The 23,290-nt window shown below is 46.5% G+C and overlaps 2 protein-coding genes across 2 annotated transcripts in view; one reads left to right on the top strand and one right to left on the bottom strand.

Annotated features, from left to right (window-relative positions):
* Positions 1–14,628, top strand: part of Txndc5 (thioredoxin domain containing 5) — a 34,085-nt gene extending 19,457 nt beyond the window's left edge. The window contains exons 4-10 of the mRNA XM_005066369.4: positions 3,136–3,232; positions 5,551–5,666; positions 7,737–7,823; positions 8,366–8,506; positions 11,109–11,191; positions 12,374–12,503; positions 13,256–14,628. Of these exons, the coding sequence (XP_005066426.1) occupies positions 3,136–3,232; positions 5,551–5,666; positions 7,737–7,823; positions 8,366–8,506; positions 11,109–11,191; positions 12,374–12,503; positions 13,256–13,378 (777 nt within the window). The 3' untranslated portion in view covers positions 13,379–14,628. The remainder of the gene's footprint in view (positions 1–3,135; positions 3,233–5,550; positions 5,667–7,736; positions 7,824–8,365; positions 8,507–11,108; positions 11,192–12,373; positions 12,504–13,255) is intronic.
* Positions 14,629–14,729: 101 nt separating this feature from the next.
* Positions 14,730–23,290, bottom strand: part of Bmp6 (bone morphogenetic protein 6) — a 142,842-nt gene continuing 134,281 nt past the window's right edge. The window contains exons 5-7 of the mRNA XM_005066371.4: positions 17,142–17,218; positions 16,014–16,124; positions 14,730–15,924 (exon numbers count right to left, since the gene is read on the bottom strand). Coding sequence (XP_005066428.1) covers positions 15,775–15,924; positions 16,014–16,124; positions 17,142–17,218 — 338 coding nt within the window. The 3' untranslated portion in view covers positions 14,730–15,774. The remainder of the gene's footprint in view (positions 15,925–16,013; positions 16,125–17,141; positions 17,219–23,290) is intronic.

Raw genomic sequence — 23,290 nt, 5'->3', positions numbered from 1 at the left:
TGCTTTTGCTTCTTGCCTCCACAAAGCTCTCCATTGAATTTGGCAAGAATTTTCGAGTACTGCAGAGGCTAATTGGGCCCAGTCTTTTGGGGTTACTTTATTTACAGTAGCCCATGAGGTTAGGAGCTCTCTGACAAAGGGAGAATGAAGACCATACATGACAATGGCCTCCTTAATATTTTTTAGATCCTTCATCTGTATAGGCTCCCAGTGATAAGCAATGGGACCATTTGATTGTTTTTTCGTTGCTGGTTTTTCTGATACAGATACTGGAAAAACCATAGGGGAACGCATAGCAACCTTAGGGAAATCATTCCGGCATTTGAGAAGCTTTGGGAAACTCCTGTCCTGACCTGTTGCCTGTATTTCTGATTCTGAAGTATCAGATTGAGCGTCTTCTAAATCCTGCAGTCTATTCATCATTGTTTCTCTGAGCTCTTGAAGTTCTTGGGACAAATGATTTTCTAAGGATGTCATGGAATCTTTCATTTTTTTACATTCATCATTTACATGTGATTCCAAATTTCTAATATTCTCATCCTTAGCAAGTACCTCAATAGCATGTAAACTGCCTTCAACAAATGATATTCTATCAGTTAGTTTACCATTGCTCTCAGACATGGAACAATTCTTTTCTGCTAGCATTTCAATTTTATGTTCCAGTCTTTGTAATTTGCTAGTGAAATCATCAAACATGGAACCGTGTTTGTCGTTAAATGTTTCCACATTATGTTCCAATTTTTCAATTCTATCTATGGAACACATTTTTCCTGAAAATAATTCAATTTTGTGTTCCGTCTCTTTAAACCTGTTCGTCAGACCTACATTATCATTTTTAATATCCTGAATATTTTCTACCAACCCTTTCTTACTCTCCTGCAATGAATTTTGCATTTCCTGAATCCTTTGTATTAAGATTTCAAAACTATCCTGCGATGACTGCATGACCTGTATAAGTTTATTCCTATTTTTGAGCCATTTCATTAACAAAATTATATTGATTATGAAGCTAATAGTCACCATCGTGGGTAGGAAGTACCTTTCAGGTAGGTCCTCAACCCTTTCTAAAATCCCATCCATACAAAAAACAAGAAAATTCTTAACATCCTGCATCATAGTGTTAGCTGTTGACATTGTATAAAGCAGTTACGTTTGTTACCAATGGAGTAATTCAGGCCGAAATCAACAGGCTGCCAGCGAAAGAGCACGTGGTCGGAGTCAGCTGGCCGCCAGTAAAACAGCACGTGGCCGCGAGAGAAACCTTGGAATTCCGCCTAACCTTACCGGCAGGTAGAAGGTGCTGGTTCCTGGCGGCAGGAATCGTGCCTTGCCGAGCGAAGTAGTGAGGAACTTAGCGAAAGGAGAGTCCACGTGTGCCTGGTCGGGCCGAGAGAAGCCCTGGGTCCCGATTCCAATCCCGCTCCGACACCAAACTGTTGGCTTTACGGACGCTGTACCGATACGCGACACACAATTACTGAAAATAAGGCTAAGTATTTTATATAGAAAATTACTCACAAGATACCAAACCCCGAGAAGCCCAGCAGATCTCAGCTAGCGACTGGACCGGAAGCCGAACTCCAGGAAAAGAGAGCGAGACTTCCTGTGCGCTGTCTTTTATGCCTTCCTCGTAACGCCCTAGCCATGCCCAAAAGTGGGCTTGGCTAGTGACGTAGTTCCGCCTACGTACGTATACGTCTTTACGTCCAGCCGTATACGTCTTTAGTCCTGCCTAAAGTGGGTGTGGTTAGCGGTGTGGTAAACCGCCCTTTTATTACCTCATCTGTATGCGCCTCTAGTAAGTCACATGTTTAATGGCGGCATCAGACTTCCTCCTACACACTCTCACTATTCTGGAAATTCTGTCATCGTGTGTGGACCTCTACAAGGCAGATAGCATCTATAAGGGTTGTGTCTGCTGTGTATTTCCTGCCTTGCATTGGAACTCCACCAAGGCCTGTAACATTTGCTGCCCCCAATCTCCTTTCTCCTTTCTCACCATTAAGCTGCAGTCTTCCCCCCCCCCACTGTGAAGGTACTCCTTGGGTTCTTCTTTGCGTATTCCTGTTGGTGAAAACAGGTCTGTTTCTTACAGTGAACCATTTTACTGTGTTCTCCAAACCTTCACTGGGATGACTTCTCGTCCTCACTGGCATATGCCACCTGGTGAGGTCATCTGGGCCTCTGTTGCCTGTGGTGCCTGGCTTGGTGTCAGTCACTCTGGGCATGGGCTGTGGCTTCTGGATCTCAGCCTCGTGTTCATGGTTATGATGATGAAGTGACTTGGACTGGAGGAGGCTCTTCCCCAGTGTGATGGGAATGAGGCCGGAGTTCCTCGGGGTTCTCTCCAATTCACATGTTTCAAATAGCTTTAATTTTAGCATATTGTTATGATTTCCATTTCATCACTATTATTAAATCTCCCATTGTGCTTCATTTACAAATTAAACTGTCATAGGCATGCATACTCAGGAAGAGCAGCAGATATTGGGCTTGGTTCTATCCATCATTTCAAGCAGGGACCTTGGGATGTGTCACCTACAGTAGGGCTAGCAGAAGATCCTTTGCAAGGCTATGCATTTCTGTCCCAGACCTTGTCATGTGAATTGCCTTCTTAGGTTTAGCTCACAAGGCCATCCCATCCGTGTTTCTGCTTCCTGTGACTTGTCTGGTTCTTATCACTGACTTTGTGTCACTCTTTGGAGTCTCTTCCTTGTTCTCTCTGCCACTGGTAGGAACTAAAGGACTGCGCCCTTGCAATTCTGCCTCTAGGTTAGCCTGTGTCTTTAGCTCCTACCTGTGTAGAGCCACTCATTGGAATTTTACCTTGAATCCCATGGGGAATCTCAGACCGGGTCTAAGGAGAGGGCGTGGTTTGGGGTTGTGCAGACTTCACCTTGTTTCTTTTTGGTTGCGTTTGGCATGGAGGCAGCTGCCCCAGAGCCTCAGTCCTGTAGGGTGGGCTTGGTGCTAAAGCACCCGGAGTACTTGGTGGAGGTGATTTCCTGTTTTGCCTTGCTCAGCACTGGTGTGAGATAGATGGGTGAGGATGGCTCTGACAGGGGCAGGTCACCTCCCTGCATCAACTGCGTCCTCAAGGACAAACCCACAGATAATTGTTTTGCTTCTTATTAGACACCAGAGCCGGAAGCGGAACCACCCAGAGCCCCTGAGCTTAAGCAGGGGTTGTATGAGCTCTCAGCCAACAACTTTGAGCTGCATGTCTCTCAAGGTAAGAATGGCACTGGTGACCATGGCTGTGGGCTGGCTTTGCCTCTTGCTACTTAAGGGCTCGTAGCAACAGCTAGGCTCAACTCACATTGCCTCTTCGGCACAGATAGACTGTTGCCTAATGAGCCTACTCTTGCATCTTGCCTCCTCTTCACCCTTGTCGACCTGCCTGCTAAAGCTAAAGCTGTGAGCACACTAGGTACACACAACCCCGTGGATAAGAAAGTCTTTATTAATGGTAGGCACATGTTTACTGGCTGGAGGCAGAAGCAAGCACATTTTTTTTGTTTAAACAGTGTAGTAGGACTATGAATCAAATTAGGTGTTCTTTATACTCGCTTTTTGGAATTGGTCTCCTAAGTATATACCTCCAGTCCCCACTGTGAGTAAAGTACAAGCCTCCCTTTGTTAACACGTGGACGTGTTTCAGAAGTTGGTGCAAGCACATGTGGGCTACAAAGCAAACACAGCCTCCTTGCTGGCTCCATTATCAAGTGCTGCCAGGGAAAGAAAGCCCCCTGGAAGACTGGCCCCTGCACACTGTGGAAAAGGACTTAGAACTGTATCTGCCCATGAAGCCAGGGCCTGCGGGGAGCCAGGCCTCCTTCTACCGCCTGTATTATCCAAATACCTTTCATGGTGTCTTCATTACTACCAGGATGAGTTATGTCATCTGCACTAGCACTCCAGCCTTGGGACTTCGGTGTTTCCCCTACTGGGAAGTCAAACCAACTCCGGCTCTGTGGAGAATGTGCACCCAAATCACTTTGTCATAGACAGTCCCTCACAATCCAGTGAAGCCCCACCCAGAGCCAGTGTCCCCTGCAGGACACACCCTACAGACCCCATGGGGTGTTGTATCCAAATCACCTGGTCATAGACAGTCCCCCACAATCCAGCCAAGCTCCACCCAGTGCAAGTGTCTCCTACAGGACACACCCTGCAGCCCCCACATGGGCTCACTGAAGCTCTTGCCTCAAAAGGCAGCTGGGTTTCCTGCCTTTCTGGCTTCCCATCAGAGCAGCTTGGCTTCTGGGGATTGTCTCCATCCTGCTGCCCAGGGTTAGTACTCCACATGTCTGCAAAGAGGTGGTTGTAGCCTTGAAGATAAGTTGCTCATAATTTCAAATAAGTAATTGACCATTTCCCTGAAATGCATTGTTGTCATAGCAAGGAGACTATAGCGTTAGCCATCGGTGTGGCAGGTCCAACACACCGTTACATCCACTGGGGGTTGGTTCTCTCCTGATTTGGGGTTGCTGTCAGCCTGTGTAAAGTAGAACAGACAGGTAAAAATCTCCAGTGTCCAGAAAATAATGTTGTGAGAACTTGATTTTGTTTTTATTTTTAAACTAGTCAAGAGGGTCTTTTGTTTTTTTACCCTGTTTTTTTTTTTTTTTTTTTTGGCAAAATATAATGTAAGTACAGAAAGCAAAAGCAGAGTGATTTTTTTTTTAAAGACACTTTTCCACGACCACTGTCCAGGTCAAAACCACAGCCTGTTGTGTACTACCCACATCCAGGTCTCTCCCATTCTCTCTCCAAAGGCCCTTGTGTGGGTTCATGCCTGCCTTTTCCTCGTGACCTCGTAGCTCAGGTGTGTGTTACTCAACACCCGACTTTAGATTACTCATCTGACTTATCATGGCTCAGTTTACTTTTTTTCCTCCCAAGTTTATGTTGCATTTTATGGATCTTAAATGCTTTTTTTTAACCCCATTGAAGGTTGAGAGTGTCTGTGTAAGTCCGTGGCTCTGCATGCTCTCCAGCATTTCTTTCTGTGTTGTCTGCTGAGCACATGCCTTGTGGACCTGCAGAATTCCCCATACTCCAGACCTTGCTGATCAGATAAATCTCTGGTGGATTCACACAGTTCCTATTTTGGTTTTCCCATATATGCTTTGGGGGTGCTGGAAGGCCGTTGACTGCCAGTGACTGTGTGTCTGTTTCTGTGATTGTGATTGGAGCTTCACCGATGGCCACTGTTCGGCCCCTCCCTCCTCAGACTAGTTGGTGCTGACCTCATTTGCCACTTTCAGTGCTAGGGGGGGTGAAAGAGGCAGGGTCAATGTACAGTTCTCTCCCTTTTTGCCCTTTTTCTCAGTGCTAGTTGGTTCTCTGTAACCCTTCAGAGATGACCAGCTTGATTTTGAGTTACTGTTTGGAACTCTGATGTAAACACACGTGGTGGCAAGTCCCTTTCTCCCAGAAGAGTTGAGCTCTGTGAACAAGAGAGCAGAGCTGTGGTCTTCAGCTCAGCATCCGGTCTCCTGTGATGTAAACCACAGTGCTTCTTTTCCATTCCTCACGTCCCTCCAGGCGACCACTTTATCAAGTTCTTCGCTCCATGGTGTGGTCACTGCAAAGCTCTGGCTCCAACCTGGGAGCAGTTGGCTCTGGGCCTTGAACATTCCGAAACTGTCAAGATTGGCAAGGTAAGTGCAAACGCTTGTTAAACTGGAAAGAGTCTGCTTTGGGCTGGATTAATTAGCAAAGTCGCCCATTATTCATTCTGTGTGCAAAGTTGAAAACTTGATTTATTAATTCCAGTTAGTGTGCCATTTGACAATTCATTTCACCTTCACAGATGGCAGCCTGGCTTTGGAGTCTGCTGGCTTTTCCACAGCCTGCAGATAAATTATGGCTTTGGCCGCTTTATTCTGAAGGGATGGCCAATTCTGAGTTGGCAGCCCTAGAGCTATGCAAAGGTACAGGGTAGAGCCTTGTAGAATGTTCACTGGATGTCCATGGAGCTCAGCCAATTGCTTCCCTACAGGTCCTGGGGTCTGCACTCACACAGCTCATAGCCGACCCGTCCTCATGACGAGCCCTACTTTGCTCTGCTGTCCACAATTCCTTCCAACTGTTCGTACAGAGAATCCAGAAGTAATGTGTAGCAACTTCTGTTACGAATAATACACATTACTTCTGTGTGACCAGGGCTTCTTGAACTTCGCAGAGCAGCTCCTGGCCTCCTGGGTGCTTTTAATCTCATTGATTTTTCTGACAGTCACCAGACACTCACCCCTTATGGAGTTCCTAGAGAAAATCTCCCTTTTCCACTTTGCCACGCGGCTTCTCTGCATACTGACTTGGAGCTATGTATGTCTGAGTATGAAGTCGGAAGCAGAGCCTCGGGCTTATGTAGACCTGGTGGGCTGGCCTTGTTTGAGATGTCTCCCCTCAGTTATTCCTTTGCAGAAGGGAAATAGGGTGAATTGTGTATAGTCATGGACATGACAAGTTGCTACTTAGCATGGCCTCTGGGGTGGGGTGATGCTGGGTAAATTGTAATCTTCCTCATGTGTTGCTTGGATTTTCTTTTGCCCGCTGTCTGCTTTCTGTGCCTTCTCCTGTGCCCTGGTGATTTGTCATTGAAGAGTGTGTGGAAATGAGTGCGTCACCTTGCATTCTGTCTCGCCCCAATCTCTGTATCCTTCACGTTAGTTTGTGAGTTTTTGTAGATGATTTATCCAGGCTCTCAGCAGAAGCAGGCATAAGCAGACTCAGGCTAGAACGGGTCTTTATTGCTGGGCAGTTGGGACTACTTTAGACAGGACCCTGGAGAGTGTTTGTGCCCCTCACAGACCTAGCTTAAAGCTTCCTGGACTTCATTTGAACACTTGAACGGCTCTCTCTGCAGTCTTACAGCTTAACATAGTTTAAACCCTTTATTAACGTACTGAAAACCAGTTTAGTTCTGCTTGAGTAATTTTAATGCTGATAAAAATTTAAAAACTAATGCTTGTAAAAATATCAGGCAAGCAGGATCTTGATCTACATGAAGTAATCTGAGCCAGGCCTGATGGTACAGGTTTCTAACCCCAGCTGTTCTGGAATCTGAGGCAGGAGGGCCACAGGTCCAAGGCCAGCTGTGGCAACGTACTGAGACTCATCTCAAAATACAAATATTTTACAAGGGCAGGGGATGTAGCTCAGCAGTAGAGTGCTTACCTCATGTGCACAGGCATGGAAATAGCCACTGTAATTCTTACTTGGCCAAGTTACAGTGCTACACTTACCAAGTGTTCTTATTAAAGATGCTTGCTCCTACTTGTGGGGGTATAGGCACAGGGATCAAATTGCAGGGACCCATGCATGTCCTGAACTGTGTCCCCTGCCTTGATCTGAAACTGTAGAACTATGAGAGACAGCAGGTTTCCATGGCATTGGGACCTGCCCAGGAGAGCATGTTCCTCAGAGGAGCCTGGCTCACACCCCTTCCCAGTGTTAGGGGAGGCTTCCTAATCCTGCCATTATCAGTGGAATATAAAGGAATCCTGTATTTTGAAACAAATCTTGTCACCATGTGCCATTAACATGGGTAGTGTTGTTGGTGGCTTCTAGGAAAAGTCTTCCTAAAACACTTGCAGAGTGCTGCCATGGATGCTGTGGAAGCTGGATAAAACCTTTCTTTTTAAAAAGTGAAGTATAAAGTGTCTGATAATGCCTTTTCCCAGGCCCTGAAGAAATTAACTGGGTGCCTTATTGCACTCTGATTACAGGTTGACTGCACACAGCACTATGGGATCTGCTCAGAAAACCAGGTTCGAGGCTATCCAACTCTGCTCTGGTTTCGAGATGGCAAGAAGGTATGTCTTCAGTCCCTGTGTGATGTATGGGGATAATCCTTCCACTAGCCATTGCACTGAGTTACTGAGAGTTTACAGGGTTACGAAGTGGCCGCTGTCAACAGCTGGAGGAATGTGTATAGTGGAATACCATATGTATATTTCCCTAACTGATAAGACCTTGTAGATAGGAAAACTGACGTTTGTGAAACTGTTCTGAGGCATTTTTGGTAGCTTGGGTTTTCATTGGAAATAGACATCTGTGCAGGCCTTGGATGCCTGCTCTGGTATGAACACAGACCTTGCAGGGCTCAGAATAGGTAATGCTCGCTCTCAGTGGGGTTCCCCACCCCTTCCATGCCTTGCCCACGTCCGCATCTCAGGACCCTCAGGGAAGTAGGATGGATGGATGACTGGTCCCCACTTTAGACTCTGATGATGTATAGCTTGTGCGGGAGCAGGCAGGTCTCACCAGAGACCCCTGATGGGGGCCTAACTGGGGAAGGGAGGCGGGGAAGCATGCGAGAATGCTGACAGCATCACGTGGCCTGTGTCTTGGACAGGTGGATCAGTACAAGGGAAAGCGGGACTTGGAGTCACTGAGAGACTATGTGGAGTCGCAACTGCAGGGTCCAGAGGCGGCCCCGGAGACTGTGGAGCCCTCAGAGGCCCCAGTGCTGGCTGCTGAACCCACAGGTGACAAGGTGGGTGCTTGTCGGAATGAAGGGAGATGGTCCTGCCTACCTGCAGTCTTCTCAGTGCGATTTCGTGTCTACTGTTTCATGCTTTCCATGGCCAAGGTCAGCAGAGGTTTCCCTTGAGAGCCCTGAGGTAGGTGTGAGAAATCCCGAGAGAAGGTACTCGGTGTCAGGAGCCTCCAGAGTGTGTCATTTTGCCCTAGTGACTTGGGGACAATATGTGAGGGTTTGCTGTGATGCCTTTCAGCTGCCCTGGCCCTATCCTGTTCACTCCAGAACTGGCTGATCTCATTTTACTTTGACCTTGTAGCAAAGGCTCCTGGGAGATCTGCAGCAGGAAGGGCTATACAGGGGATTGGGTAGCCAGATCCCAGAATATTCCATTCATTTGGCAGCCTCTGTCCCTTTTCATTCAAGGATCTTGGATTTTAAGGTTTATTTATATTACCTTTAATTCAGTGTGTAGGTGGGAGTGTGTATATGCAGGTACCTGCATATACTCAGAGGCATCTGATCCCCTAGTGCTGGAATTACAAGCAGCTGTGAGCTGCCCACTGTGGGTACTGAGAACCAAACTTGGGTCCTCTGCAAGAGCAGCAAGCCCTCTTAATCACTGAGCCATTTTTCCAGTCCCAAGGGATCTTGGATTTTAGTTCTGCATTTATCAAGCTTCAGGTACATTATACATGAAAACAAAAAACAAAAACCTCTTATGACTGCTTTCCAGCCTGTGACAGGCGCTGGGTCTCTGGAGGAGACAATGAGAGAATATATATATATATATATATATATATATGAATGAATGAATGAGCAGGTGTCATGGGAGTGTGACAGGCTTGTGTGCAGGATAGCTAGCCTAGAGAGAAGAGAAATGAACAAGTGTTTGCAGAACAGATGGCTCAAAAGTAGCCAGAGGGGGGCGCATGTGAGCTGGATACGATTCTGAGAATGAGCCAGGGCCAGGCAGGAAGGCACTGAGAGGAACCAGGTCCGAGTTGCAGGAAGAGATAGGAGTTGGAGGATGGAGCCCTAGAAAGTTCAAGCAGGTCATCTTGATGAAGATGACCTAGCTGCTAGGGTAAGGAAAGCTGTTGTTCTGGGTTCTGAAGCACAAGGAGACCCCACAGTAGGGGTGAGATAGTAGGGGTAGGAGGAGGGAGCCTAAGGATCCCAAGGGAAGGAGGAGTCTGAAGTGATTCAGATTTCTGGAGTCTCTGGCCAATGCTGGCAGATACCCAACACAGGTAAGAAGTGGGGGGTAAGTTTGGTTGCCTGGGGCTGGTTTCCAGGTTATGTGTGAGAGGGCAGAGACAAAACAGTGGGCAGTCAGCCCAGGACTCGGGCAGGGGGTCCACACTGAGCGACAGTACCGCTAAGGTATTTGGGAGGATGTGTGTATATGCTGTGCAGGTTGTCCAGTCATTTCACAGGAGCAAACCCTCAACTTTGGCATAGGTACCAAGGTACAACTGCATGGACATTTTTGCTTCTTTCTTTGACAGTGAGATACTAGGGCCCATGGCAGGGCTAGTGAGCATGCCTTGTCCCCTGGCTTGAGGGCAGTGAATCATCGAACACCACTGTGTGTAGACAGGGTGAGACTCACTGGGGACAACAACCACAAAAACTCAGTAAATACATGGAAATTGGAAAAATCAGTGTTGTCAGTTGCCTTTGCCCCTTAGTCAGGCAGCAAGAGGCCTCCCTCAAGCTTAGGGACCATTCCTTAGCATGCTCTTACTGGTCACAGATAGCCTGAAGGTTTTGGTTTAAGAAGTGTGACTACATACAAATGTTAGAGGAACATGTGTCATGATGGTCATCCCTACCAGGGTAATTACACACTGCAAGTGCTTCCTTCACACACCATGGCTATTTATAACTAAGTTTTCCATCACTATTCTGGCCTCTAGAGAGCATAGCTGCTTATTGTGGGCAGTAGGATGGCAGTGTTTGTAGTGGCCCACTTGGTCCCAGAGTCTCCAACAGGACATTGAGCTGTGCAAGGAATGCCCCACGGTAGCACACTCCCTGGGCTACCGAACGTTAACCATCAGAGAAATGCAGATGAGATCTCATAAAGAGCTGTCAAGATAGAATTACTTTAAAAGGTCCGTGTGAAATTCTGCAGCCTGCACTGGACGCCATCTCACACTTGTCTTACACATCAGGAAACGTAGCCCATTGGTATGGATGTAATTAAAATCGCCTATCACATTCGTGCTGCTAGGTTCCTGTTGGCTAGAAGAGTGAAATGCTTGAAGATAAGCAGGATAGAGAAAAATGGCGTGTGAGCTCGTGCAGATCCACAGGCATCTTGGGCTGCAGGCTCGGGGGCTATAGGCTTTAGACTAGAATGGACTGGACCACACCTGGAGGACAGTCCCTGTATCTGAAGCCACTGGGCTGGTTATGGGCAGAACAGAGGCTGTGAAAGGTCTGTCTTAGTCTACTGCTCCCAATCCCAGCCCCGCAGCTCTGATAGTCTGCCCAACAAGAGCTCTGGCTTCCCTGCATGTAACTTGTAGATGGTTCTGGCCAGATATTGTCTTTCTGCCCTGTTCTCTTTTAATAATTGTCTTAAATAAATTAACCTTCCTCCCTGAAGGGTACTGTGCTGGCACTCACCGAAAAGAACTTTGAGGACACCATTGCACAAGGAATAACCTTCGTCAAGTTCTATGCTCCATGGTAAGTGGCCGTCTTAGACATTGTGCAAGTGCATGCTGTCACACAGCATGTTGTTCAGCTGTGCGGCCATCATGCAGGAATGATGCCACCGCACCCTGTCAAGTAACAGTTTTATTTAAAGTTCAATCGACTTAGACACAAACAGAAATGGAAGTGAATCGGGATGGGCGTTTGAAAAGTTCAGGAGCGCTCAGCTTTCTCTTAGAGCCATTCAGTATGTGACCTAGTTACCTGAACCTTCCTGCCTTGTGGTCCTCAGGGACCAGAATAAGAGTGGATGGAGAGCAAACGGAGACCTAGATAGCCCAGCACTGGAAGATGATCGGTCCATGAATGGCTGGAACTCTGCATGTCCTTTGATGCCCCTGAACCTCTTTTCCTTAGCTATAAAACTGTACCAACAATTTGTCTTCCTAAGTACAACAGTCATTTGAACAAGCCGAGTCTGTGGAAGAGTGTTAGGTGATTGACCCAAATACAGTTCACTGTGTTACACTTATCAGCTTGTGCACTCTCTACTCGGGACTGTAAGGTTAATGAGAACGTGACATGTGATTTGGGCAGCTTTTGCCCTTGAATAGAAAGGCAGCTTGGTGTGGTGATTAATGCCTGAAATCCTCCACCAGGGAGGCTAAGGCCGGAGGACCGAGTTTGTGGCCAGCATGGGCTACAATGAAAATAAACAACCAAAAAGAAATGGCTCCCACATAATGCCACTAGAATTATTCTTTATTGGGAAAAACTAAGGCTGTACAGATAGTCAAGAAGATCCTCCTGTAGGGGGATGGACAGAAAGAGTGACTGTTGGCACAAAAGGCAAGATTTGGGCCTCACTTTGTTGTGGCCTCTTGGAAGTGGCTGAAGTATCAAGGAACCCACACCCAGGCAGTCCAGTCTAAACTCTCCATCCTGCCCACCCCTGCAGCTCCCACTGATGTCATGGATCAGCCAATTCCCTCACCGTGTTGTGGAAGTGGGCATAGAATCTAACTTTCTTTGCAAACCTGTCAGGTTATCAAGTGTGGTGTGACTTTCAATTCCTTTTTAGGAAAGGAAGGGCCCATGTGTGGCCAGTGGGAACATGTGATGGTATGGATTCTGAGGATATTGTGACTGTCATATAGGAGACACACAGAATAACCTTGACCCAGATTCAGCTCGGCTGGCCCTGTTCTCTTCTAGGTGTGGCCACTGTAAAAATCTGGCTCCTACCTGGGAGGAGCTCTCTAAAAAGGAATTCCCTGGCTTGGCAGAGGTCACCATTGCAGAAGTGGACTGCACTGCTGAGCGGAATGTCTGCACCAAGTACTCGGTGGGTACCTCGGGGAAAATACGCCTGGGAAGGGGAACTGAAGTTTTGGATCACTGCCCCAGGGGACTGTCACTTGGCAGCATGGAATGCGTTCACTCTGTCCAGGCCTCTAGGGAGTGGCTTGTATCTTGAGTTGTGTCATTGGAGGAATAAAGGATACTCTGAAAGGCCAGCCTTCTCCTTTGCTGCAGAGAAGGCTCCAAGGCCTTGCTGGTCGAGCTGTACAGTACTGGGGTGCCAGGTGTTGAGAGAGGTGTGCTGCCATCATGGCCCTGTCCTGACCACCAGAGGGCTCAGCATTCAGTTATAAACAAGCATCCTAAAGGATGGGGCTGCAAGAAATCTATAAATCTAAACCACTCTTGGGAAAGGACAAGGCTAAAGAGCCAGTCTGTTTAACTGACACGTTTGTTCTGAGCTTATTATATAATGGATGCTATGGGCCATGTGTATATTGGTTCTTGTGTGGTGATGGGCATGGAACCAGAGCCTCATACATACCCCAGTCACACTGTACCACTGGTTATTAGTCACAGGATTTCCCAGCCTTACCTGTGTGCTCAGTGATGTGTGAACTCCGTTAGTCACCGTCCACCTGGACTCAATTCCAACACTGGAATTGCAGATGGACAGGCACCCCAGGCCTGCTTTTCTTTTTATATGGGTGCTGTGGCACCTTACTAAGCCATCTCCCCTGCCACTTAGTTTCCAGGAACACATTAGCTGATTAAAGTCCTTTTCCTCTTTTAAAGGTGCGAGGCTATCCCACGTTGCTGCTTTTCCGAGGAGGTGAAAAGGTTGGGGAGCACAATGGAGGCAGAGACCTTGGTTCTTTACACAGCTTTGTCCTACGCCAGGCCAAGGATGAACTCTAGAGCGCCCCCTCCGCTCCGGAAGTCGTGTGCCCTGGCTTCCTGCTCCTAGTGCATAGGAGTGACATCACACGGACACCCGTGTTTCCACTGTGGTTAGCCAGAAAACGGTGTGTGCTCAGCCTGGGTAGCTTCTTCCGCCCCCACACACTACGGATCTTGACTGCGTGTCTCTGGTCATGGCTGGGCAAATATTTTCAGTGGCAATCCATCCTGTAACCTCCTCTTGACAAAATTAAATTGGCTTCCCTTGCAACTAAAATACAGTTAAGGATAACCAAATTGCTGAACTCTCCTGGCCCCTAGGGAATGTGGGCCAATGCATCCTCCCGAAGCAGGTTTTTGAACTGCCTGAAATCTGGAAAGGTGACTGGCAAGACTGATGTCCCTCTGATCTGAAGGTCACCATTGACTTAATGTGGTGATCCATAGTTTGGAGATTTGGGTTCCTGGTTCTGTTAGTATTGTCTAGTTGAGAGAGGTGAACTATGATGAATGGTACTTCTGATGTATGTTCAGAGGATCCTCTTGTCTGCTTTGCATAAGGTGGAAGGTGTAGACGTCTTCTGCAGAAAGTGAGGGTGTGGGAAGGTCCACACAGTGGTCCTCACCATTCTACTTGCCTCCTGGGGCTTCCCAAGCCCGGGGAGACTGCAGCTCCTCTTGGGCAGCAGCTCTGATTCTCTTCCCAAGCAGCCTTTTAGCAGCTTGCTCTATGACATCCACCTTCAAGGATGCTGATCACCTAATGTATGAGCAGTGGGATTCACTTGACCTCAAGACCAAAGACTGCAGTTGGCAGGGCTGCCCTTGCCCAAGGTTGGATGTTGCACTAGCTCCTTCTAATTCTTGCCGTCCTGGATATTAGACATTGCTGCTCTCACCTTTGCAAAGATGCAGCTAAGCTCGTGCCATGCCTCTCTGTCTTTCGCCAATGAGTTGCTTGTCCTCAGAAGCACTTAGTGCCCCGACCCTTCACCTACCTTCCATGAGCAGGTTAACTCAACACCCGGGCGCAGAATGTATGGTAAGGAGACTAGAAACAAGACCACGCCTACTTCCTGAGCAGCAGAGGCTCCCTGCCAGCCCGTTGCGGACATTTATTATTAATCATGTGTGGTTCACAGCTGTCCTTGAAACCCAGCTCTAGAGGCCCAGCTCACAGTGGCTTCAGCTTTGCATCATGAGTCTTGTATTAAAAGAAAACTCAAATGGTACAATTGGTTTATACTTTCTAATAAATTTTTTTTAAAGAAAAAAAGTCTGGTCTTTGCTTAAATGTTACAACAAAATGGATATAAAATAGACAATAAATTATAGTTTCTATTTACAAAAAAAGCTGTAAGTACAGTTACAGATTGTAAATGTATTATTTAATCAGTTTAGTATGAAATTGGCTTCCCAATACATGATTGTGAAAAGGATATCTAAAAAATACTCTATGATTTAATCTGAGGCTTACTTTCTGCAAGAGGAAATCATTGGTTTTGGTTCACAAACAGCACGCTCACCTCGACAGACCCATTCTTACAGGCCAGGGGCCCTTCCTCTATGGGTTCCTGCTGTAGACTAGCCCTGAGCCATGGAATGCTGCTGTAGGGGAAGGCAAAGAACAGTTAGAGAGCTGGTGTGTTGGAGCCAGTGTTCCTGATGTTAACGAGCTTGTCGAGTCAGTCTGCCTAAGAGGTGCAGAGTCACTTTCTGCCGTTATGTGGCTCAGATGAATGCTAGTGCAGATGCTTCATGGCCCTACCTCAGAGCATGGTTCATCTACTTTGGGTTCTGCTAAAGAATTCAGGAACTGAGCGAGGAGGGAGGTGTAGAAATGCTAGTTTGGTTTGACCGAAATTAGTACATGTTCACACCAAGAGTCAACGAAAACCATGTAACTGCAACAGCAGACAAAAGGCACCTCCACGAAGTGCACCGATGGCCAGGGTGCAGGTCTTAGGTGAGCTGGCCTTGCTGGGAACGCAATCTCACAGAGCTCTCCCTTCCCCTCCATTGTTACCTGTAAAATCTCCCAGTGATAGGTGCTACTGGACCCAGCTGCTCAGTCAGCCAGGGATATTTAGTATTCAAGGGTATTCTCTACTTACTCCACAAACAGATCTAAATGCTAAGCTAATCTGGGTGGGACTGGGGGAAGTGAGCGCAGGCATGTGTCTGCGGTTCCCAGGCCTGTTCTGAAAGCATTACAACTCCCGACAGATGAGCAACTGCTCGGTTGTGAACTGGGAAGTCATCGGCAAGGTCCTCATCAAATCCCCCTTGGGCTAAGGCACCAGCAGGAGATGCTTCCAGAGGGCCATCATCCCCTTCACTGTGCTTCTTCATGGGTTTTAAGGCAGATTTAGTTAGGAATCCAAGGCAGAGTCCCTTCCCCAACTGGCTTCGACTTAATGGCATCCACAAGCTCTCACAACCATATTCCTGTATTTTTTCAAGATGACGTTGGAGTTATCATCAAAGTAAAGAACTGAGATGGCATTCAGCTTAGTTGGAGCACAGCATGGTTTGGGAACGTACTCAGGATTCATAAGGTGAACCTGTTCCAAAGTAGAAATGGGAGAGGGACTGTTAGAAGTGATACCTGGTCTGGGCCTGATCCCACATAGAGCCAAGTCAGGGCACTCACCAAGGTCTGTACAATGGCGTGGTTTGTGGCATTCATGTGTGCATTGAGTGGGAAGGAACACTCTCCATCACAGTAGTTGGCAGCATAGCCTTTGGGTGCAATGATCCAGTCCTTTCGATAAAGCAAAAGTAGGCAGTGAAAGAACACCAGGTACCCTATGTCATCTGCACTCTCGGTGGCCCCAAGAGAAGGCATTTATCATGGTGCACAGTGTGGGACATGAGGGAGGTTTGGAAATTACCCAAGTTCACATTCAAGCGAAGCTAAGATATGAACCTGATTGGTCTGATCCTAGAGCCTTCAGTCTTTCCATGGACTCATATATCTTAGCTGGTAACAAACCCACTAGGACTGGAATTGAGATTGATGTACAAATGCTCCTTGGTGTAGGATTAGGTTACATCTCAATAAAATATTAGCTGAAAAATGCCCATAATACACCTAAAATACTGAACATCCTAATTTAGCACAGTGCACCATGGGGGCTAACTGGGACCTGCAGCCTGCTGTCACCACTCATCATGTCCAGTGATGGGGGGGGGGACTCCAGCCCAGAAAGACTCAACTTCAAAACTCAGCACTATATCTAGTGAAACACATACTGCTCCTACATTATCATACAGCTGAAAAATGGTCAAAATACTGTAGGTCAGGATCTGCCATGTCTACTTAGACCCAAAGGGATCACATTGCGCCTGTCAAAGTAATGCCACTTAAGTACAAAGCAACTATTATCTCCCATTTCATCACATTTAGCTGTACTTGATATGAGCCAAGCATGTTCTTCCATTGGGTAAACCAATGAAGAGCTACTGAAGAAATTAATCATCATATTTTCTATAATCTGATGATTTAAAAGTAAAAAGGTACGTTCAAATCTGATTTAACAGTAAAAACTGCTTAAATGTCCAAATAAATACATACCCCTGGAGCTTTGAAAGAATGTGGAAAGAGGGAAGCCCACAAAGGGGGTGAGGTGCTTAGTACACCAGCCTGCCTGGTGCCATACTCCAGCAGCCTAAGCATTTGAGAGCTTCTTGGATTCCAGAATCAACTCATCCCAGAGGCTGATGGCTGCAGCCATAGGTGAGGTACCCATTGAGGCCCATCCTTATTTTGAGGACTCACCTGCCATCCCAGGTCCTGGAAGCTCACATACAGCTCATGCTTTTTGCAGGCTGTTTTTAATTCACTGCTGTTGTAGTCTGTTGAGATAAAAAGATGTATTCATTAATTCACTCGTTCCTTCACTTACATGAGAGTTCATACATACATGCCAGGCACTGTGTGATGCTCAGGACAACTGAACCAGGCCCCTGCGGACACACATGGTTTCCCAACAGTTCAGTTGAGGTCCCAATTGTTTGCCTAATTTTAGAGCCACTGGAGAAATTTATCATTCAATTTTTTCTTCTAATCTTGCTTGAAAATAAAAGTGGTTTAAATAATACACATTTTCCTTGGGCTATGAAAGAATGTGTGCGGTAAGAATTAGAGAAAGTTGGCTCTAGAACACACTGCATGTTGCCCATCCTGGGGTCTGCTTTGCCACCCTGCTGATTTCATGGACACCTTTAAACAGCAGATGTATGTCATGTAGATCTGCTTCCTGCAGGGTCTACCGATGGATGTGCAGGACTGTGCCAGGAATGTGGACTATCCAGTCATTACATGGGGCTTGAGTGTTAGCTTTGGGCCCAAAAATAGGCCAAATGGTGACATTGGGATGCCGCACTCTCCTGTTGATGGGCTCACTGCCATTGTTGAGCTCTTTCTATGTGCCCTAAAACAATTGTTCCAAAGTCAGCAGGTCCCCGAAACAATCCGCTGAATCCACCTGTACAGTTCAGGAGCCACTTGCCTGGCTTAACACCCTCACCAGGAGTCCTGGGAACACTTTGATTCATTTCAGCCCATCAGAGTCACATACACATCTTCTGCCTGATACCAGGGAAACAGATGAGTCGTGTACAGCTTCTGTCCTCCAAGGACTTGGAGACTCAAAGGGACTGTATGAGGAATGTACTCAGGTAGCTCAACTACAACTCAATACAAATGGCACGGTCAAGGGTTATGAGTCAATGCTACCAAAGCTGACAGACGGGACAGTGAGGGGTTGGGGGAGGAAGAGAGCAGTTCTGTTGGAATGGATTGGAGTTGGGAGGTAAAGTTGGAAAAATGAATGACTCAGAGTGCCAGCAATGAAGTGGACTTCTTAGTGGAGGTTGAAGTGAGTGGTGGGAGGGTTCTGAATCGGGGAGGCCGGAGTATGGTTTTTAAAGACACATGGGCGTATTTGTTAGGTATGAGAGGCCAGAGAAGGGGAAGGAGGAAAGGTAGTTTTGGAGGAAGATTCTTCCTCTAAAATGGTCATGAAGAGGTAGAGTCTAGATCACGCACACACTACCCCTGCCCTTGTCAATCGACTATACAAACCAGGGTGTTACCTAAGAGATAGAGTCTAGATCACACACATACTATGCCTGCCCTTATCAATTGACTGTACAAACCAGTGTGTTACCTAAGAAGAGATAGAGTCTAGCTCACGCACATACTACCCCCACCCCGTCAAATACAAACCAGTGTGTTACCTAACAGATGATGTACTTGAGCTGGAATTTCACACTTTAACTATTAGAATTCCCATCCCCATGTCAGAAGTGTGCAGAAACCCTGTAAAGAAACAGTATCAACTGAGGCCAGTGACCTGGGAAGAGAGATGTGGGTCAAGTATTTACTGATTCTAAATTTTCTCATTTCCACCCCTACCCCCCACCCTGACTACCTGACTCACAGAAGAACTCCCTCCCCCACCCGTGGTTTTAAGTCCACACGAGGAGGAAATTCAGAGCCACCATGGAGGTAAATTTCTTTAGTCAGGGCATGGAGGATTCTCAGTCTGAACCACCACTGCCCAGACAAGCCTTTCCTGCTAAAAAAAATAACCCAACAATGAAAAGGAATGAAGAGGAGGTACAACTTCCGGGATTGGAGGTCAGAGTGAGGTCAGGCATTGGAAGTCAGTCTCCAAAGGATGTATAAATAATTGAAAGGCAGGACATACTAACCAAGAACATTGTGGCAAAAGAATAGGGCAGATATGAAAAGATGGGTGGATGCACAAAAAAGGGGGGACAAGTAGAACTTTATAAAAACAATAAGCAATGGAATGGATGACTTAAAAGAGGGAGACTCAGGCCATTCATTGAAAGAAACCTCTTGAAATATAACAAAATAAATGGTAGGAAAACATGACTATCTACAAATGAGACTTGAAAGACAGAATACAAAACCCAACATAGTTCTGTCTGGAATTCCTGACAACAGTGATGGGGGCAAGTGATGTTTGGAGACCCAAAGGCTCCAGGAATTTCTTAGAACTGAGAAAGATAAACAGCTTCAAATAAGTCCTAAGCAGAATAAATAAATTCCTATGATGCCAAAATGTGGTGAAATTAGAGTATGTTGGACAGAGAAATTCTCAAAAGAAACTCAATATTAAAGATTTACTGAGTAGATTGATGGTAAAATTAATGAAAATATGCATTCAAATATTAAATATCATTAAGAACAGGCCCACTATAGGACCTCCTTACTTTCCTTGGGGTCTCATATCTCTTTCCTGCCAGCTGGGTACATGGGCTATCTTATGACGATTCCAAGACCCTAGTTCCTTGAATTCTTGTAACTGTCATGGTAAACTATATGATCCCCTACATAGGTTTTCATCTAGAATGTCCCTAAACCAACCTAATTCTGACTTGTCCTTCCTCCAAGCTTCCTCAAAATCTTTTAGATCAATATTAGAATTACTGGCCATCTAAAAAAGTGGAGATTTCTAAGTAAATTTCCTTCAGAGGTCAGGCAGATAGGAACAGTATAGAATAATAGTAAAAAAAAATGTACCTGTTCAGGCATAATAGTGCACACCTGTAATTCCAGCATTTAGGAACCTAGAAAATTTGAGGCAGGAGCACTCACCATGAGTTCAAAGCCAGCCTGGGCTTCATAATGAGTCTGCGTCAGCCAGAGCTACCAAGTGATACCCTGTCTCAAAAATATATATTATATATTTTTGTCTCTATTTCCCAGCCGAGGGTACAGGAAGCCCTTGCTGAGAGAAGTATCTTTGTTAGGTTAACAAGACATACACACACCTAGATCTTTCATTGTATGCCCCTAGAAAGCTTCAAGATGGGTGCTGGTCACCAGAAAAGCCCAGCAGATGATAAGAAGGTTGAGCCTGCCTCACCTTTGGAGATTGAGTATAACCATGTGACCAATGATTTGGTTGTGCACAGCAACAAACTCCCATATTCTATGGTTCATGCATGGCATGTATGTTGCTCAAAGGTTTGTATGCTGGAAACTCGGTCCCAGTATAAGTTGTGAGGATAGAACTAAAGTTTGCCTCGGAAGAGGTAATGATGTCACGGGGCACCACCTCACAGGATACCACATGCCTTCTTCGTGACTAGATCAGTTACCTTGTCACTAGATTCCTATAAAGCAAGGTCACCCCATGTTTGCTGTCTTCTACAGGTACCATTTTCTGTCCTTGGATCCAATGTGAAACTATCTCCTATACTATGATACTTCACGAGGTCTTCATCACATGAAACCCGCCAAACTTTTCAGCTTCCAAACCAGGAGCTAAGATAAGCTTTTTCTTATGCAGTACTCAGTCCTGGATACTTTGTTATAGCAACACAGAATGGACTTAGTTAGCACACAGAAACTCTGAAGCTCAGAAACATGTCTAGATGACTATACGCTCTAACACTCTGAAAGAACCATGCACCAGACAAGGCACAGAAACTCCAGGACCTCAGCCCCCACTCCACCTTGTTCTAGACCTAAGTTGGCCATTTCTGAGTTTATAAAAAATGGTAATTATAGATACAGAGTTTCTGGAGAAAATTATTAAATATGAAGGAGTGAGCACAGAAACTCAGCTTATAGGGAAATTAGACAGAAATGTGAGTGCTTGGAGACCTCACCTCAGGATAGTGTCTGATAGGGCGTGGCATTCCTGCTGGGGACCTTGCTCTAATGAGTTGACTCATGTTAGAATGGAACTAAAGGTCACCTGGTTGGTCAGTATTTGAAAACCGTTGTTAGAACGCAGACGGGGACAGCTTCCTCACCCCTGCATTTCTAGCTTCCATTCTGCAGCAGACCCAAAATCACGTAGTCCAAGAACTTTGTCCACTTCCCAATCATCCCAGCTGTCTGAGAAGATGCCTGAACTGACTCCCTTGATGCTCAACACAGAGAACTTTCTGGAAAGAGAGCTATTTGTTTTAGAGCCAGACATTGACATTTTTGTTACTAAGGACTGGGGCCAGAGAGAGGAAAGGCAGGAATTCAGTCCTCCTGTTTCCTTTCCTACAGATATTCTCAGGCCAAGCTTGTGTTTCCTTATAGTTCCATGGTGAGGGCTGGCAGAGAGCGTACAAATATTTGTAAAGGTCCCTGACCTTTGGGATATTTGTTTCTGTAGCTCAGGGGTGGGTGCCCTGGGCTCCACGTGGAAGGGTGCTGACCCAACGTTTTGCATATTTTGTTTTTACAGATTGACAGGAGGATGAAAAAAAATCCTCTTACCCACACCACCATTGATAACTGTTTACAAAAGGGGTCTGAGGAAGGCCAGGTTAAAAAAAAGTATGCAGCTAAAATTTAATAAGAACATATCCACTTAAATGGGAGAAAAGAAAAGATCACAGCTTTGTCCAAGTGAGGGCAGAAAAAGGGGAGAGTACAGAGTTAGAGGCAAAAACAAAATCATGAAAACATGGAGCTACTCTAGCCCCGAGGTCAACGATACAGCCCAGGGACACAGCGTCTGACTCATGGGCATCCTGTGCACAAATCTGGGGAATCACCAACAGTGCCACTGAAGGGAACTAGAGCTCCATCCAGACCCCAGGTCAGAACCACCAGAAACAAGTGCCACACTGTCCCGGTAGGTCTGAGCACATAAGAGCCACTGGTGCTGCCTTGGAGGATTGGAGGCAGGGATATCATTGCTCCAAACAGAGCCAAAGTCTGTCTTTAGCCCTCAGGATGCCAGGCAGCCCAGGGACACGCTGACATGAACACTTGGTACCAACTTCAAGACACATCTCCTCAAGACACATCTCCAAGAAGTCTAGCTGCCCTCAGCCATGCCATATAGTTCTCTGCTCCAAGACAGGAGGGCAGGGCCAGTGAGATGGCTTAGCAGATAAAGGTACTTGCTGCCAAGCCCAATGGCCTGACATCTCAGGTCTTCTCCTTTCCTTCCTTCCTTCCTTCCTTCCTTCCTTCCTTCCTTCCTTCCTTCCTTCCTTCCTTCCTTCCTTCCTTCCTCCCTCCCTCCCTCCCTCCCTCCCTTCCTCCCTCCCTTCCTTTCTCCATCTGTCTTTCTCCTCCTTTTAAAGAGGGCACACCTACTCTTATCCCCCCTTTCTCCTCAAATGTCAAGGGCAAAACCAAAACAGTAACTGTTAAAATGGTACCCTGCTTCCATGGTTTAACTGTCCTTGCCTTATCTCTAGGCTTCTAAGCCCCGCCTTTTCTAAAGGAAAGTCTCTCACTCCCACTCACTCCACCTGTGGAGCATCATGCCCTCCAGGGGATGCAGGAGATGCCAGCTCGTTGTGTTGCCACAGCAGGCAAGCGCAGGGGACCCACTGGGGTTCAGAGTTCTGGTTTCAGGAACCTCTTAACAGACTGCAGAAGGGCTTGGCTTTCTGTCTAGATTGTTTATACCAGTACGTTCAATACTAGTGGCCACATAAAGGCCCCAGTCCAGTGCAGTTCTGGGATTTTAAGGTTATATAGATGCCACTTAATCAATATGTGACACTGATGTCCTCTCAACTACATGCCTTAAAACAGACAAGATTTCCCTTAAACACCGAGACTTCATGGGCTGCATGTGACTTCCTTTCACTGTCACTCCGTCCTAGACTGAGGTGTCCCCTGACTCCCTGAACCCTCCCATGGCTGGTAGTCATTTTAACTTCCTGGGACTCTTGGAGCTGCCTCCTCTGCTTTATTAAGGTTGAGAATCAAAAGGCTCAGGGCCAGACCAGAAGCGGTTCAGATTTTGAGGTTTTTCAGATTTCACAATATGTGCATCAACTTTCCTACATTGACCTTGACACAAAAAACCCAAAGGTGACACTTTCTGAATGTGGACAGGATGCTCAAATGGTTTTCTAGAAATTCATCCTGGTTATTTCTCTTGTGCTGGAAGCATCCTGAATGGACCCCAGTGGGAAAGGTGA

Source organism: Mesocricetus auratus, unplaced genomic scaffold (assembly GCF_017639785.1).
Source record: "Mesocricetus auratus isolate SY011 unplaced genomic scaffold, BCM_Maur_2.0 Super-Scaffold_100013, whole genome shotgun sequence".
Lineage (NCBI taxonomy): Eukaryota > Metazoa > Chordata > Mammalia > Rodentia > Cricetidae > Mesocricetus > Mesocricetus auratus.
Note: the sequence above shows the minus strand (reverse complement) of the source record. Positions and strands in the feature narration are given on the sequence as shown.